Genomic DNA, 18,415 nt, shown 5'->3' on the forward strand with positions numbered 1-18,415 from the left:
CCTGCTCCTCTTCTTCCTCATCCCCCCTCCTCCTGCTCCTCTTCTTCCTGATTCCCCCCTCCTCCTGCTCCTCTTCCTCGTGATCCCCCCTCCTCCTGCTCCCCCTCCTGCTCCTCGTCTTCCTGATCCCTCCTCCTCCTGCTCCTGCTCCCCCTCCTGCTCCTCGTCTTCCTGATCCCCCCTCCTCCTGCTCCTGCTCCCCCTCCTGCTCCTCTTCTTCCTGATCCCCCCTCCTCCTGCTCCTCTTCTTCCTGATCCCCCCTCCTCCTGCTCCTCGTCTTCCTGATCCCCCCTCCTCCTGCTCCTGCTCCCCCTCCTGCTCCTCGTCTTCCTGATCCCCCCTCCTCCTGCTCCTGCTCCTCCTCCTGCTCCTCGTCTTCCTGATCCCCCCTCCTCCTGCTCCTGCTCCTCCTCCTGCTCCTCGTCTTCCTGATCCCCCTCCTCCTGCTCCTGCTCCTCCTCCTGCTCCTCGTCTTCCTGACCCCCCCTCCTCCTGCTCCTCCTTCCCATCCTGCTCCTCTTCCTCCTGATCCCGCCTTCTCTTCCTCCCCCTCTTGCTCCTCCTTCCCCCCCTTCTCCTCTTCTTCCTGATCGCTCCTCCTCTTCCTCCTGATTGCTCCTCCTCCTCCTCTTCCTCTTCCTCCTGCTCCTCCTCCCCTCCTCCTCTTGCTCTGTTCTCCTCCTCCATTGCTATATTAACCTAGAAATTTACACTTTAAAGTTTTTCTTTGTTGTGTTCAGTGTCTGTAATGAAATTCTCTGTATTTTTACAAGATCCCGTGGTCGCGGCCGTGATTTAAGTGTTTTTGGTGGCCGTTGTAGTGTTTGTAGGTGGCGCTAGAGAGCACATTTTGGCTCTCTGGGGGTTAATTTTTACATTTTCTTATAGTTGCATCCAGTATTAATGAGCGTGCCAAATTTGGTGAGTTCTTGAGCACGTTTAGGAGGTTTTTATACAGTTTTTTTGCAAAAAACCAAAACTAATAATAATAATAATAAACATTACAAATACAATAGGGTCCTGGCCTCCAGGCCCAGGCCTCCTTTCAGGGCCTCGGCCTTTCTGCTCGGTCCCTAATGATGATAATAATATTAAAGCAAACAGAGCTCTGGTATCAGAGTAGTATCAGTATCGGCAGATCTCCACATTCAGCTATCAGGATCGGATCAGAAGTGAAAAAAGGTGGATCAGTGCTTCCCTATATGCTGGTTGATGTCTCCATCGTCTCGATTATAGATTATACAGTCCTCGTGCCATCACACTCTATAGTCTATGTACTTCCGCCGCCCGGATCCTCACTGAAACACTAGCTGCCTCCTGCACTGCAAAATCTGCACAAACCATTTTTCTGTGTCTGATTATATGTGATCTGTTCATACTTCTAACTGCACACTCAGTGTTTGGGTCCACCTTTTTAAATGTTTGTATATTTATTACTACTTGTAGTTTCTAATGTGCTTTTATTGTATTATAAATGTATATGTGCTCTTTACCTGGCTGCTGCGACATTTTAACTTCCGTCCGGGATGAATAAAGTAAATCTATCTCTCTATCTCTCTATCCATCTTTCCATCCATCCATAGAGAGAGAGCGCAGTCACACTTGATTTAGAGTGACCAGTTAACCCAGATTTAACGCTTCCTGACAGTTGAGGACACGAGAAGGGAACACAAGCGAACCCTCCCCTCAAAAAAACCAAACCAAACCGTGCGCTGCCTGTACCATCGCACCTAAAGTAAACACACCCCCAAAACGCGTTGTTGTTGTGTAGAAGGGGCGTCAGACTGAAGTGTACCTTGAGTACCAGGAGTAGGTCTGTGAAGACCGCGGCCGCTATTTTCTTCCCGATTCGTGATCCTCATTTTGGTCAGTGACGCGCTGCGTCTTACCCGGAGAATATGCATTCTGATTGGATAGCGGCACGTTATTCCTCGAGATTCCCTCGAATTACGCAGTCGGGGAAACTCCTCGCCGTCCGCCATTTTGAATTGTTTACTTCCGTCAACATTCAGATCGTCACCGGAACGTATTAAAAACTCACTCGACATAAAAACAACTTCAATGCATTAAGTGACGCTTTTGAAAGGTAAAACGATGTATTTTTGATTATTTTGAGTTTCTATTCCTGAAGTTTCATAACTTTTTATAGTTCACAAAAAACATTGACTGAGCAGGAAGAGGAAGAGGAGGGACAGGATTTGATTTGTTATTGGCCAATATAATAAAAATAAATACATGACACACATTTACCAAAAAGTTAAGACAATTGCACTAATTCGTAAACTTCTTTTGCTCATAAATTCCTTATTTGTTAAGATATCTGAATGGTTTTGGTGTCGTCATCTTGGTTTGTTTCTACTCTTTCCAGTGGGACCAGTTGCATTTTGTTTGGTTGACTTTTGGACCAACGCCTTGAATCAAACTAGCATATTTGCTTTGTGAGGCAACAGTGCTGACCACTGCACCACCATGTGGTCCGAACAATTTAGTCTATTGAACCAATTTCAGATGAGCATTCCTTAACCTTGTTGCTGCTAGATTGACTAGATTTATTTCATTTGTCAGAAAATGTGCCTTTGTTTTTCAATGTAACTTCAACTGTTAACTCTTTTGCATTTCTGAAATGTTTTTAGACGGTACAGCATTGTCATGTTATGTGTCTGATATTAAAAAAGACATCTGTATTGACATTTAAGCCCTGACCATCACTATACGTCTAATTCTGTCTGCAGCCGGCACATTTTTTAAGCCCGATTCCTCTGGCTTCTATGGATTCTGTTGTCACATTGATCCTATCAGAGCACAAAACACAATATACACCAGTATATATATTTATACTTGCACTGGTAATATGATTGTTAGTATTCATTAAATGATTATTTCTAGAAATTACTTCTATGCAAAGTGTAGCGTTTGCAGTTTACAGCAGTCTCACCGCTGAGGAGCATCAGGCTGGATTGGCTCAGCGAGCAGTGTTCGGTTCTCTGTCGGCGCCACTGAAGGGCTTTGTACTAGTGATGGCACGGACACGATTACAATGCATGGAAATACACACACACACACACACACACACACACACACACACACACACACACACACACACACACACACACACACACACACACACACACACACACACACACACGGTACTTTAGTAGAAATTAGTAGAAAAAAGATGGTTGCAAAGCCAGAAGCTACTGTTGCCACGTTGCCCCGGTGTGAGGATATTTGGACTTCACACTGACTGAGCAAAGTGAACAAAGTGAACAAAGTGAGCAAAGTGAGCAAAGCGAGCAAAGTGAGCCAGTTCACTGAATCTGTGTGAACGTGGTGGCAAAAAAAAGGCAACGCATCAAACTTCCATGGTTTCCTAAAACATGACCACCCAACCCAGTTTTCCCAGCTGGGACTTTCTATTGTTTAATATCATTTATTGTTTTGAGTCTGTGTGGTTTTATATTTCAGTTGGTTTTTTTTCTTAACAGAGACGCGGTCTATTTTATTGTTTATGGTTGTTATTTTTATTCAAGTGCAGTTTTTTGTTTTATTTATTTAAGTTATTTAAAAGGTCTTGACATTCTAATTATAATGGTAAAGAATGAGGAATAAAAGTGTATTGCATTTATAGGGTATACTTGCTTTATTATGATATATTATTATTACATTTGTGGTTAATTTGGTCACAATTATCATTTATCGGCAATAATTTGTAGGACAATATATCGTCCAGCCAAAGTAGTTCTGGTCACAGGCCTATGTTGTACAGGACTAAAACATTAGACGGTGTAATGCCACACTGGTTACATTTAGGATCATAGTTTGAAGTGAATTCTGTGCAGTTCGTCTTCACTGGCCTCGATGTACCACTCAGCAGAATTAATACAAATCCAGCAAATGAAGATAACGAGTTTGTCCCGGCCTCTTCTGTCAACCAATCGTCTCTTCTTCAACTCTATTCCCTGCTCTCCGTCCCGTTCAGATCTTCCTGTGTATTGTGTCCCCAAATAAAGATGTGGTGTTATAGTTTTAGTTTTTTTGATCGATTACTCATGTTTCCCCTTTTAAGCAGGTATTTGTATAGAAGCTTTTCCTTGTTGACTTTATGGAAAGAATTACAAAATAATCAAAATTACATATTTGAAGTAATATAATCCCATAATCTGCATTTCTATGGTGTGTAAATAAAGGAATGAAATATTTGACATTTCAGAGCAGCTCCCTTTAACCTTTTTTAACCTCAATACCTGGGCCATATCTTGTCTGGCAATGATAAATATTTGCTTGCCAGCCTCGTTGCAATATGTTGGCGTTTCAGCAAAATGTCTGGTCAGGTAAAGGTTGTGTGTCTTTCTGTGTGTTTCACCAGGTGTGGATGCTCTCGGCGCTGGAGGCAGTGAAGGTGTCGCCCCTCATAGAGAGAGTCAGCGATCACAAAGACTTGAAGAAGCTGCTGAGGACGAGAACCAACGTTCTGGTGCTCTACACCAAGACAGGTTGGAGAGAACCCACTCCCACTCCTACGGAATATAAACAGGAGGATTTGCAGGTTTCACACGGCGATACAAATGTCATTTGTTAAATTGTTGGAGGAAATTTCCTGTCGTATGCAGTTTTACAAGTCTATTTATAGCAGAATACATTTCTCACTGTGAGAGGAGGCAGTATTCCCAGACAGTCATATTATTAGCTCATGAATAATTCTTGCATCATCTCAATAAGTCTCAAACCACTTGTCGTTGGAGTTGTTGTGATTTACTGGAAGTAGATGTTGTACAAACAGACACAATATGCAAGCATGTTTTGAATGTTTCATACCTTTATTGCATGAGAAATAGTTTTGTAGTCAGAGAAAGATGAGTCTGCTTTTGTTGGACTGCGACCCTACAGGTGTGCAGGTATAATCCTTTCATTTCCTTTAGCCATAGTTGGACAAATCAAAGATGGAGCTTAACATTTACAAGCTATTCCTAACACCTTAACATCATTATTATAGTTTTACACGAATTCAGTCATCAGATTTTTAACGTCTTCTGTAATACAATAATCAACAAATACAGTTACTTGTCATAAGACCAGAGGTGTCAAATGCATTTTAGTTCCAGGGCCACATACAGCCCACTTTTGACTCGGGTGGGGCGTTGCCATGACAACCTTTAGATTTAGGCCACATCCACATGAGCCAAAATTATATTTTTTCTCTGCCGGGTACATCATCTTTTTTTCCCACCGGTGATATGGGTGTGAACGTTGAATGTTGGAATTTCCCCACTCTGGGACCCGTGTTAAAAAAAACAAAACCATTTCCGGGCTCCTAAAACCGCCTCGGGTGGAGGATGGGCCGAACACAGCTCGTTTAGGTGAACCGGCGTTCTCGTGTGGACGGCCCCTTCGAGGTTTTATTTGATGTGGTGCATCGTGTACAGTATGTGATGAAAATGTTGATATTTTCACAAAACCAAACAGAGAGCAATAAAATGGATAGAAAAATGTGTTTGTGCCGTAGTATGATTATATGAGGAGGTGAACATGGAGAAGCCTACGTCACCAAGCTCAGTCGTCATGGAAACATGAAAAAGTAGCAATGAAGACTATCACTAATAAAGATGATGGATTAAACGTAAATTCTGGTGTGTAAGACCTTATGACTCGCCCTTTTCAACATGGAAACATACCCTTTGTTTTATTAGAGAACAAGTTAACATTATAAACCCATTTATCTTCTAAACATAATTTATCCAGTTTAAAGACAGTTGTCAAGGTTTAGAGCCGGCTGGTCAAATGCATTTTAGTCCAGGGCCCAGATACAGACCAATTGTTTCTCAGGTGGCCTGTACCGGTAACATAGTGGCATAGTAACCTTTAAATTTAAACTTTAAAGTTTTTCTTTGTCGTGAGTATCCGTGATGGAAATGTCTCAAATTTTGCAGAAACCAAACAATTACTGGCTTTAAGCAAGTTGCTGAGCGAGTTGCTGGCTTTTATGCCGATATCTCAGCTCGGATCTCAGCGTTGTGGTGTGTCCCTCAAGTACTCTCAAGAAATTTGGGGGAAAAAAATCAATGGTTTGTTTGAAATGTTTCCATTTTGCTTGGTGGTTCGGCCGGCTCCGAGCCTCTTGCAGGCCAGTTTTGGCCCACAGGCCTGATGTTTGACACCCCGACATGCTACAGATTTTCTTATCCAACTTACGTGATGATTAATAACTTCCAGTTGCCACTAATCAATTTAACATCACATTTTTGTGTTTCCAATTTGTACTTTTTAATTCCTAATATTAACTAATGATGTTCTGTGCAGAGTTAAGCTGCAGCTTGCTTTGTGGCTCGTCTCTGTAATAAGCTGGAATGTGCTCATCTTATTGACTCTCATTTCACAGTGACACAATATGGCCAATAGTGCATTTCTTTCCTCACTTTCGGCTAACCCTTATGGCCCTCTGGTTGCAATTGAATCCATTGTCATTTACACATTTTGTGTGAGTGAACTGAAGTCAGTAATCTTGTCGAAGCAGCTGGTTGTTGGATTTTCTTTTCAAAAGACTCTGGTCAGTGGCGGAGCTGGCTGGCTTTACGCTCTGGACAAATGATCTCTCTACTTCTCGGCTCCTCACATTGATTTTCCTTTCTTGAGGAAACACTGCTGTGCCCTGTTTCCTTCTTATCACCGCTGTTACCCTGACTCAAACATTTCATTTATTGCTTTTCTTTCTTACACTCACGCCCCGGTTCCATGACGACTTAAGTGAAAAAAAATCGTTTTTGCGTTTTCATTTCAGAAAAGTTTTATGTTTACAGGGCAATGTTTTGAAAACAATGAGAAACACTGAAATGTAGTTTTCATGTAGAACCACTAATGGGTGCTGTTTGTTTTTGTAATGAAACCACACACAGAGAACAATACGCTATAAACATGTACAACAGGACAACACGACCAAGTTGGATAGTTATTGCGGTGACTGTCAAACTACCAAGTCCCAGGAGAATAAGGACTGGGAGTCATGACACTCTGGATCCTGCCATGTTTGTTATTGTCCACATGCAGAAGAACTATTTACCATGGCTGTGGTGCACATGCCCAGTAGCACATGCCCGGTAGCATATGCCCGGTAGTCATAGGGTTTTTGACAAGTTGAGTTTTCAGTGGCTCTGAGCACAGTTGTCGTATAAACGGACACACAAAACAAAAGAACCCTGAAAATGTTCAGTTTTTAACTTGAAAACGTTGTGTGTAGGACTTTGAATTGTCACACTCTCACACTCAGGAAAGCCTTTCAGAAGATGTACATGACTAATGACAGAAAAACATGGTTGAGACTCGGCAGAAGATTTTTCGGTTCATTTGGTGACTTAAAAAATATCTATTATATTAGTAAAAGAAAGGAATTTTCTGTATGCTTGTTAATTATAACTTTTGTTTCTGTTTCTTTTGTCTCTGTTACCATTTCACTAAACTCCATTTGCAGTGAAGGCACAATGCCTCATTGATCCAGAACTAACTTAACATGAAAGATGTTTCACTGAGACTAATGTTGCATTAGTTTGTTTTCACTGGAGCTGTGAATAGCATTAGCGTCTTCTCAGGCCCCATCCACACGAGCAAAAACCATCTTTTTTCTCCCCGGCGTTCAAAAAAAGAAACTCCATCCACACCTCACTATGAACACGGCTCAACACGAGGCTTCAGGGCATGTAGTACATATGCCAGACCTTTAGGGGCGCTGTGACTCACCAAACTCACCAAAACTGCAGAAGACGACACGGAGCTCATAGAAATTTAGAAGTAGACTCCTGCTCATAGACTGTTATATAACTCTGTGTTCTATAGGTCTATGCTCCTGCTCCTCCTCCTGCTAGCGTCAGTAGCTTCTGCAGCGCCACCTGGAGCATGGAGTACGTGATTGTTGTGGTTATTAGATGACATCGCAGACCGCCGTCGGGGGTGAGGGGGATGATGACATCATCGTTTTTCCACAGATGATTGTCTTTGTCGTCCACACCTCACAGCCGAGTCTGGGTTTTAGAAATCCCCCACTCTGGGACCGTGTTCTAAAAACCCGTTTTCAGGCTCCTGAAATGCCGCCTCCTGTGGATGATCAGCCAAAAACGGTGTGTTTACGTGAACCGGCGTTCTCGTGTGGACGCTCTGTCAGTGTCATTAGTTGACATAGCTGTTTCTTTAAAGAAGTCCTAACATCAGGATTACATAGCATCTTCCTCCTTTCGATCTTCATTGTTTCCCACACTGTGCATGACTGTATCATGTCAGATTGTTGTGACTATAGTTGTTTACATGAGAAATGATAGCGCTGTTATTGTGCATAATAAGATACTGCATGTCACTCTTTCCTATAAAACATTAACAATTAAGAACCTGTTGGTGGAAAACCTGGCTCCTGCTCTGTACATGGCAATAAAGTGAATTACCAGATGTTTCTCTGTGAGTCTGACTCGGGGGAGTCATGTCAGTGCCCCTAAATATAGTCTTGGCCTGGAGCATTGAGAGGAATTGTTCTATTTGTGCAGTGAAAAAAAAACACATTTCAAGTTTCAGGGGAGTATAAGAATGATGAATAGTGTTACACAAGAAGTGGAATATTACACTTTGTTTATATTACTCAAAGGAATCTGCTCTGCTTGCCATATCTGATGAAAATCAGTAATATCACAGCGTGTGTTGCAGTATCTGGTACAGTTTGTCACACTAGTTTCTTATTTTTCCCCCTAACGCGGGGAAACTGTACAGCTCAGCCATATTTTATCCCCAACACAAGTGTTTGTGCAATTCTCCAGAGGTGTTAAGCTCTCCACTTCTTCGTTGAATGAGTTCACGCATGATGTTCATAATGGATGGAAGTAGGGTTGTGAGCAGTATGCAGCAGCAGTAAGCTGGAGTTAATTTCAACATACCTGCTGTGCTCCTCTATTTACTTAAATGTCGGTGTGCTTCAGCGACGACGGAGTCTTTGTGTCACCATACAATCCTTCCATCTCCTGCCCAGCCACACTATTGTGAGATGTTGAAAGCTGATGTAACTTAAGCCACCTCCCTGAAACCGTCCCAAATGCTCTTCCATCACAAACGCAGTGATCTCTTCCCTCTGCTTTAGAATTAGACACTGAGGTCCACTGTAACTCAACTCCTCCTCACTGTCTTGGACATGACAGTGTCCTCTGTGTCCCGGTAACAAGGCTGACCATGGTTCATTCTGTCCATCTGTCTGCAGCTACATCGGGTGACTCCCACCTGAAGCTGCTGTCCAATGTCGCCCAGACAGTAAAGGGCCAAGGGACCATCGCCTGGGTCAACTGTGGGTAAGTAATGGGACAGTTTAAGAAAACACTTTTGAAGACTTCTTCTCTATTCACTGCTTCAGTACTACTTGTCTTTCTCAAACATTACAGTCTCTTTTGTCCAAGAAATTTTGTGACAGCAGTTAAAAAGGCGGAGCAATTTACTCGTCTCAAGAAAGTCTTTACTGTCATCAATCTGCACAATTTATAGCTTTTCCACTGGGGTGTAAATGGCCTTGTTCCAGTGGCTCTATTGAAAGAGCACAATTTGACAAGAGGCAGCCCACTTATTAGAGCTATTGAAGCTCTGGGGCTAATGTGTGGCATCTCTTTATACCATTTAGTTCTTCCCTCTCCTTTTCAAGGTTTTTATTGTGAGCCTTTTTTTTTCTAAGAAGGGTAAATAAATGGTAACAAAAGCACTTGCTGAATGCTGCCTGCTTCTCGACTGTGAGGAATCCAAAGGATGCTGAATTGTTTTCTTTTTACGTTTGACTCAAAAATGATTCCCACTTTTTACGATGGACCTTTTTTGACATTTTCCCATCAATCTCCACCAGTGATCCATAAGAGCAGAGTGGAAGCAATTTTTAAGCTTACCAAAAATCAAAAGTTGAAAGATCTCCTTATAAAAGTGCTTGGGAATGGGAAGTATGCAGGATCTGATATGCAGGGGTCTTCACACTCGAAGAATGTCAAACAGCTTCTCTGGAGCCCTGTTTAAACAACATTTTCAGGTGAAAATGGAAAACTTTATTGCTTTTAGTGTATCCATTTACCCAACAATGGTGCCTGGAGCCTCTGAAAATGCAACTTTTTGATAACGGCTCCCAAGGTGGAACTTTTTGAAAATCCTCAGTGTCCGTCTCCATGTAGACAGCAGGAACACTGCTTCTGGCCTTTCTCACCACAGCCATAGTAATTGCTTTTGTGTCATGACTCCCAGTCCATATTCTCCTGGGAATTCTTAGTTTTATTTTGACAGTCACCATAATAACAATCCAACTTGGTGTTTTGTCAACAAGAATGGCCGTGTTCTCCCGTTGGTAATGTTTAGAGTGTTTTGTTCGCTGCAAGCGTGTGTGGTTTTATTACGTAAACGACCAACACCGCCAACTCATGGCCTGGCATGCTAACTATACTGTTTTCAACATTTTTGCCATTTTTGTGAAAACGTTTTCAAAACGTTGCAGCATTAATGCAAAACTTCTGAAATGAAAAAGCAAAAACTATGCGTGTTCACTTGAATAATTTCCGCATAAATGGGGTCAAAAACCACTCTCTTGTTCTTTTGCCTGTATTCATCAAATCGGGTTTACTTCCAGGCCCTGTCTTCAGTTAGTTTTGGACTTTTGTCTGTTTGCCTTCTAACTAGGAGGGTGTAAAATGTGACTTGGGAAAAACGACTTTTTACCCACAGCCCCTTTGAATAGATAAGTAGATCAAAGAGCAGGGGGGAGCCTTTGGGCACCTGGGCTAGGCATGGGGCCAATCCGATCCAGTATCGGTATCGGGTTCTGATACCAACGTAATTCAGTAATTTCCGATCCACAGTGTTTCCCTGCTGCTGCTCTGCTCGCTGGCTGCAAACTGTGGACTGGATTTCCTGAAGGGAGGCGGGTCTCAATGAGACCAGGAGGAATGAGGCAGGAAATCCAGTCCACAGTTTGCAGCCAGCGAGCAGGCTAGGGAAGTAGCACTGTGCTATCCAACTTTTCATGGCAACATGTTGCTGATTGGAGGGATTTTACACTCAGAACACCACAAAGCAACACAGCAACCTGCAATTTTTACAAAGCAACACAGCAACCTGCAATGTTTACAAAGCAACACAGAAACGTCTAATGTTTGCAAAGCATCGCAGCAACGTACAATGTTTGTAAAGCAACACAGCAATGTGCAATGTTAGCAAAGTAGTAGTACAGCGAGATAGCCGCTCTGCAGCCACTCTGCAGCCGCTCTGCACCCAGACGTCACCATTTTAAAACCCCAGCTCTCCGAGGAGAACAGCAGGCGATTCACACCTCCGTGAAGCTGCGTCCTACTCCACGCTTTTCTGACCTGATACTAACCTCAAATTGCCTTTTGAGAGAATACATGTATACATTTGTACATTTCATACTGGCCTGTAGAGAAGTGTTTATTATAGCCTCATATAAAATCAACAATAATAATAATAATAATAGTAAAGCAAACAGAGCTCCGGTATCGGAATAGTATCGGTATCGCCAGATATCCACATTCAGGTATCGGGATCGGATCAGAAGTGAAAAAACGTGGATCGATGATTCCCTAACTTGGGCATTGAAGTGGACAGCAAACTGTCCATTATCTACATAAAACCACAATGATGAGCCTCCTACATGGACAGAAGAGAATATGTATAGAAGACCTTCGTCCTAGTGAAATATTTCATATTCTACTCATACTCGCTCTTAGGGGCAGAGCACTACATCTGCCTTTTAAGTTGAGTGCATTCATCTCTGGAACACACTGTGGAAGTGCTAAACACTCCATTCTCCTGAGACACCGACAGCACAACTTGTTTTGCTCCCTGGTGAGTTGACTTTTCCTTGCTGTTCCTCTCGCCCTTCCGTTGTTCACTTCCACTGTTTTTAATACCTGTCAACCCATCAACAGTATGAACCATCTTCTTGCCATAGAGGAAATAATGTATCATAAAACAGGAAACAATGACAGAGGGAGTAACTCCCGTTTGACATCTCGTACCCGTTCTCACTTTCACAAGCTTATCTGGGATTCATAACCAAGCAGATGGGAAAAAAAGCAAAGCTATGATGCATGTCTCTTTTATTTTGCTTCGTGTTTACATTTTCACTCGAGAAAACTCCCGTATTATCCCCCTCCTTCTCCAAATGCTCCAGCTTCCAGGAGAGAGTGCTAATGCTAAGCTGAGCTTTGTAGTGGGCCAGATACCCACCAGGGGAGCTTGAGCGATCTGGGTTCATCACTACAGGACACACGGGTCCAGTGCCAGGCTCTGTAGCAAAGCATTGTGCAATTTGGCATATTTCTCCTCCATCTCAAGTGGACCAGTTCCAAATCGAAGCTCCAGCCCAGCGCTCATGGTGGACAGAGGAAAAGAGAGAGTAGAGTGCACGTCGCAGCTTGAGAACGGCCAATGCTGCCAAGGAAGAGAGCCACCGAGGCCAGGGAGACACACTTTGAACAGATGACGGGGACCTGAAGGTTCGCCAACTGGGTTCCACCAGTGGGATGGATGATCTCATACAGGAAGGTGAGAACAGGACAGGCCTGCCCCTCATCCAGTCCTGTTGAAATTTAACAGATACATTCTTCTCTTGGGAATAGCAGAGCACAAACAAGCACAGCACGGATTAGGATTGGTGTTTTAGAGGAGTAATAATTAATTGGCATGCAGGGCCTCATCCTCTTTGCCTGATGAATCCATCATTAATCCTTTACAAAGTGGCTCTGTTGACTTTGGCATAATGCAAATCTGGCTCCACATTTGTTCAAATCCTTCTTTGGGCTTGAATGCACTTGTCCACCTTGTTGAATCATCTATATTTATCCATCCATCAATCTTCTATCCCACTTCCCAGCATACAATGGACGAGGACAGGATACACCCTGGACAGTCTCCAGGCCATCACAGGGCAAACACACACAGACAATCACACTCACACTGACATTCACACATGGGAGCAATTTAGGGTCACCAAATGACCTCACATGAAACCAGAGGGCCCGGAGGAAACCCACGTGCACAAGGAGAGAACATGCAAACTCTTCACAGAAAGGCCCCGGGCACTATTTGAACCAACAACCTTTTCAAGGCAACTCAAAAACTTTATTGCCATATGTACACAAACACAAGTTTAAGTATAGAGGAATTCTTTGAGCAGGGCTAAAAGAGCTGGTCACACAGGGGTTACACATTATATTCACATAAATAGATGATAAGAATGATGTTTTTATATAAACATCAATGGATAAGTTATGTGATAGATGAATGAATATATGAAAACTGTTAAAAAGGCAGTTAAGGCGAACAAAACGGATAGTTGTGATCAATTGTCATTGAACAAAGCTTGTTGTGGAGGTGTACTTGTGTCTAAACCTCAAGTTTGTTCTTTTGTTTTTGCTGTTTTTGTATGTGAGCAACTAATTCAGGCTTTTGTGAACATGTCCTTTCAATCTCAGCATATTTGAGAGTTTCTCCATGCTCAGGATTTCCTTAGGATCATAGGCCACCGCTTGCACTTTTGTGCCTCATCATGGAGCCCATTCTTAGTGATGTCTTTCTTTGCAGCTGTAATGTGAATCTGAAACAAGTACTGGCCATTCACATTTACAAGTCATTGCTAGTGACCAAGGTATCGAACACAACATGAATTAGGGTTCGCAGAGCCTCAGATCTCACAGTGAGCTGAATATATACATTCTCAGAAAGCCCTAACAAATGAATTAGTTTTCAAGTCGAGCAGAATTTGTGCCACCATCAAGAGTGACCCTTTTTTTCCTCTTTTTTTTTTACATTTTATTTATTGAAATTTCACAGGTGAAATTGTATAGTTGTTCTGGTCAGTTGTAATGGTCTGTGGTGATTTCTTCTTTTTTTTTAAGATAAAACAAAAATGACAACAAACAAAAAGAAAACTAGCATAACCAGACAAGATTACTTCCAAAAAGATGTGAAAAGCTTGAAGAGTAAATAAGTGAGTAAAACAAAACAAACAAAAAACATCCAAATCCATCCCTACCCCTAAGACAAGCATCACACATACTCATCCATATGGGGGAAGGTGGTCTGCTCATAGTCGTCAGTGTCTGCTCAATTAGCTGTCAGATTCTATATCAATGCTGAGTGAGTAGATGTAATCAACAAATGGTTGCCAAATTTTGTAGGTTTGATTTTTGATCGATCATTTTAACAACCGTTATCTTCTGTCAATAATAAGAGCATTACCTGATGTATTCTAGTTCTATCTTCACTGTGAGTAGGAGGTACATTGGTTCAAGTCCTGGCAGGAATGGCATCTGGTATAGAATAGTCCTCCATAGCCACTAGTCTTTTGAAAAAACCTCCTCTTTCCTTTGTAAATCCCTAATGGAATGGAATCCAATGTTTTTTAAAAAAGAGTTCTTTCTTTACTTTGGTTTGGAAATACAACATGTTTTAATGGCCACAGGCGTTTTTCAGTCTGTACAGTTCTGGTTGTTTACAGGTTTTCTTAGTTTGAAGGAACCCAGGAAACATATTTACTTTGCTTGAATTGTCTGGTCTGAAGACATTTTTAGCTTTAAAGAATGCTGGGGTCTGAGATGAGCATTATAACTCCTGTGGCAGCGGTAGTTCAGGGCCCGGTTGTTCAAAACCGGGTTATCGTTTAACCAGCCGTTAATTACATTGAACCAACCGTTAACTTTAACCAGGTGTTATCTTGTTGTTTAAAACTGAGTTAACTTTAACCAGGTGTTATCTTGTTGTTTAAAACTGAGTTAACTTTAACCAGGTGTTATCTTGTTGTTTAAAACTGAGTTAACTTTAACCAGGTGTTATCTTGACGTTAAAGTTAACCCACCTCTGGACCTCCACTAGCTGTTTACCAGTGGTTAACTCTCACCATGGTGTTGATGATAGCAGTTGAACAAAGGAAGGACAGGGTGGAGGACTGAACTTTGATAGAGTCGATACTGGAATGAAGAGTTGCTCCTCTATGGAGCCCCGGAGTGGACGTAGAGAAAATAAAAATATATATAACCGTCGAAATTAGATAATAATTAGTAACATCAAATTACTAACTGGACACAGAGAGTTACTATCTCCTTCCCTCGTATTATATTTTTCACCAATGTCGCCTCCATCCCACCATATTTGCTGCTCTGGAGCTTTAAGAGCCTCGTTTCCACGGAGAACATTAGATCTTTGTCTTTTCTAACTAAACCTGTGAAGTCCAGACGAGTTAAACTCACCTTGGTCCAGAAAGAGAAGATCTCATTCTCATGTCTCTCCTCTTTATCATTAAGAAATGAGTTTGGGTCTTATTTTTCACCATTCCAACATTCCATAGTGACTTTCTGCTCCTTTCACTTTATTTCTGGACGTGTCTGAATCAAAAGCTTCAACATGGAGGAATGGAGGTGTAGAATGATAGAACGCTGCTCTACAGCCGTTTCCATGGTAACCTAGGTAACCACTCTGATTAAAGTTCTCTTTCACATGAAGCCGTTAAAAAGGTTCATCTTATGTCTAAAAACTCCAAGCTTTCATTTCCAGTAGTTTGTAATTTGTTTAGTAGTTCCTGAGGAACCAGAAGTCTGGCTTCATTAGAAAGAAGTTCTGTGGAGCGTCTCATAGCGGAGCGCCCCCTGCTGGCTCATGCAGACCTCTCCTTTCTTGAATCTGAAGCCAGAGATTAAATGATCTGGTTCCCTCGCTTTAATAATTTAAGGTAACAATTTATTATCTCGTTCCCACGCGTAATTATTATTTTTCTCTCTGGCCACTCAGTCCACTTTCTATATCGTCCTCTCGGGTCAAATTAAAAAAAGATGAGGCAACTTGAAGCCTCGTCTGATCATCCAGCTCAGTTTTCATCTTCCACTTAAATATCCTGGTAGCAGCGTAGTTTGTCATGTTTTATGGTAGTTTAATAGAGCAGATAAAAACACCACTAAGTTTAAGACAAAACACGGAAGCACGGAGACTTGAAAGTGGGCGGAGTCTTGGGCGGAGTCTTGGGTGGAGCGGCGTCAGGGACACTCACCACTGTTGGTAACGATGACGTTAACTAACGGGATGAGTCCCCATGTTTTAAACAAGGCATATTTAACAGTCGATTAGCTAACGGCGGGTTAAGGATCTAACCAGCGGTTAGGGTTTAACCAGTGGTTAAAGTAACCCAGGTTTGAACAACTGGGCCCAGCTGGTAGAATGTGTTGTCCAGTAATTGCACCGTTGGTGGATCGATCCCCATTTCATCAAAGTGTTGAAGACTTCTTGGACAACACACTGAATTCCTGAATTCTAATGGTTGCTGCTAATGTTAATAATATCGTTACTAGTTTTACTGTAGGTTATAGGTAGAATGTCTATTGTAATGTTGTGTTGCTCGTTGCGTTGTTTGTATGATATATTCCACAAGATTTTTAGTGTTCTGTATGTATTTTATGAAACCAGGTGAAACATTTTAACGGTTGTTGCTCATGTTTCAGAGTTTTAATGTAAGTTATATTTGAAATATGTATTATAATGTTGTGTGGCTGCCTGAGGACTACAGATGGAAACTGGCCACGGCTAAATCCGGTACAAAGCTTCTTTTCTTTAAGATTATTTGTTTTTCAGGAACCATGTATAAAAACATTAAACAAACAAACAAACATGGTGGGTGAAGACCTTGGATTCTACCACCATGTGAGTGTGTGCTTAATTTTCTGTTTCATAAAAAGAGCTCTGTAGGTGAGGTCTAGTTACACTTTACCATCCGTTTCCATTTTGTTTTTGCTTTGGTTTGCTTACTTTCTTTGAAAAGAAACTAATTACCCGGCTTCGGGAACACGATGTCGTTCCCATGAGAAATTCAGACGGAGTTACAGCTTGTAGGTGAAGTAACTGTTTGGCTGTGTGATCCACCACTTTCCTAGAGGTCACACCAGGAGTTTAAGACTGGATAAAATGTGATGGATGATAGTAACAGACTGTGTTTAATTCTCTTGGTCTGTTTTCCAAATACATTTGGCTCATGTGGAGATTTATTCAAAAACTGCGTGCAAACACTTGACACATCTATTGTAACCAGCCTCCCTGAATATGTCAGCATTAATTGCCAGTTGCAGAGTTTCCACTGACCCCAGTGTTGAACCATCCCTGCTGATGCATCTATCGACGTTATCCCTCCTGATGAATGCAGTTGAGCTCATCCAGTGGACCTTTTATGGTCTTTGTTTTCTCTGCACTGACTCATTCCAGCTTCATTCGGCTCCAATTTTACTTTCCTTTTTTCTGAGCACAGCTTTTTCATTGGTCGGTATATAGAATCGGCACTTCAGAAACATAATAGTGAACAGTCTTTTTTTTTTTTTCCTGACTCACCTTTGCTGTATTTCTATGACCAAATGAGTAACAGGATGTCAGCCTGTACCGATTGTTCCTTTGGCATGTACCCAGGTACGATGCCTTTGAACATTACCTGCTGGTGTTTTGTTCTCACCCTGGGCAGGTCGGTTCAACTTTCATCTTCTCATCACCGCAGTGTTTCTGGGAAAAGTGTTAAAATGGTCACTTTATGTGTGCACCTGGCAAGACATAGAAACTACTGTGCCAGAGCGAGAGAAAACAAAGTAAAATTTATATTTGTGTTGTTATTTCCCAATAAGTATCATTCAGTTAAATTCCCACCACTGTGTGAGCAAGATGTATATAGAGTAATGTCTGCTATGATAGCTGAATCTGTTTGAAAAGAGAAATAAGGCGTTTTGGTCTCATTGGCGAATATAAGAATAGATGTGTAAAGAACAAAAGCTGTTTAAAGCTGTTTTATATGTTCATATTGGTATGATTTGCACAAACCAGCCAAGACGTCTTTAAGTCTGCATCGGCTTTTCATTCATTTGGAATATTTTGTACATTTTATCTATGTACGTGAACAATTTACATAGTCACATCACACACATCACCGACATCTGCAGTTTAACTGCATGGCTTGTGACACGACCTGAGTAAACTCTCCAGGCAGAGCTTTGACTAATTAAAGAAATACTTTTGGATTGTTGTGTTGGAAAGATCTAACAGACTTCCTTTAGGCACAGCTCATGCCTCGAGGTTGTCTGATATGTTTAATTGTACATACGTTTTTCTGTTATCAACCAAATATTGTTACCAGAGATAAATGGCCGTTTTGAATTTGTGGGGTTCGGGTTACTGAATCTGTCTAAAAATGAACAGAAACAACAAAGTCTTGTCCAACCTCTAGTTTAGGGTGCGACGTCTGTCCCAGGTGATTATGATAACAACCATTGTGTACATTAGGCATGGGGCCGATCCGATCCAGTATCGGTATCGGGTTCCGATATCAACATAATTCACAGATCGGAAATTTCCGATCCAACCTGCGGAGATTTCTGATCCATGAGCCTC

At 41.9% G+C, this 18,415-nt stretch overlaps 1 protein-coding gene across 1 annotated transcript in view; it reads left to right on the forward strand.

Moving 5' to 3' along the window:
• Positions 1–18,415, forward strand: part of pdia5 (protein disulfide isomerase family A, member 5) — a 118,423-nt gene that overhangs the window by 14,269 nt on the left and 85,739 nt on the right. Inside the window, exons 2-3 of the mRNA XM_080477918.1 lie at positions 4,368–4,494; positions 9,225–9,312. Of these exons, the coding sequence (XP_080334044.1) occupies positions 4,368–4,494; positions 9,225–9,312 (215 nt within the window). The remainder of the gene's footprint in view (positions 1–4,367; positions 4,495–9,224; positions 9,313–18,415) is intronic.

Source organism: Lipophrys pholis, assembly GCF_963383615.2.
Source record: "Lipophrys pholis genome assembly, chromosome: 13".
NCBI lineage: Eukaryota > Metazoa > Chordata > Actinopteri > Blenniiformes > Blenniidae > Lipophrys > Lipophrys pholis.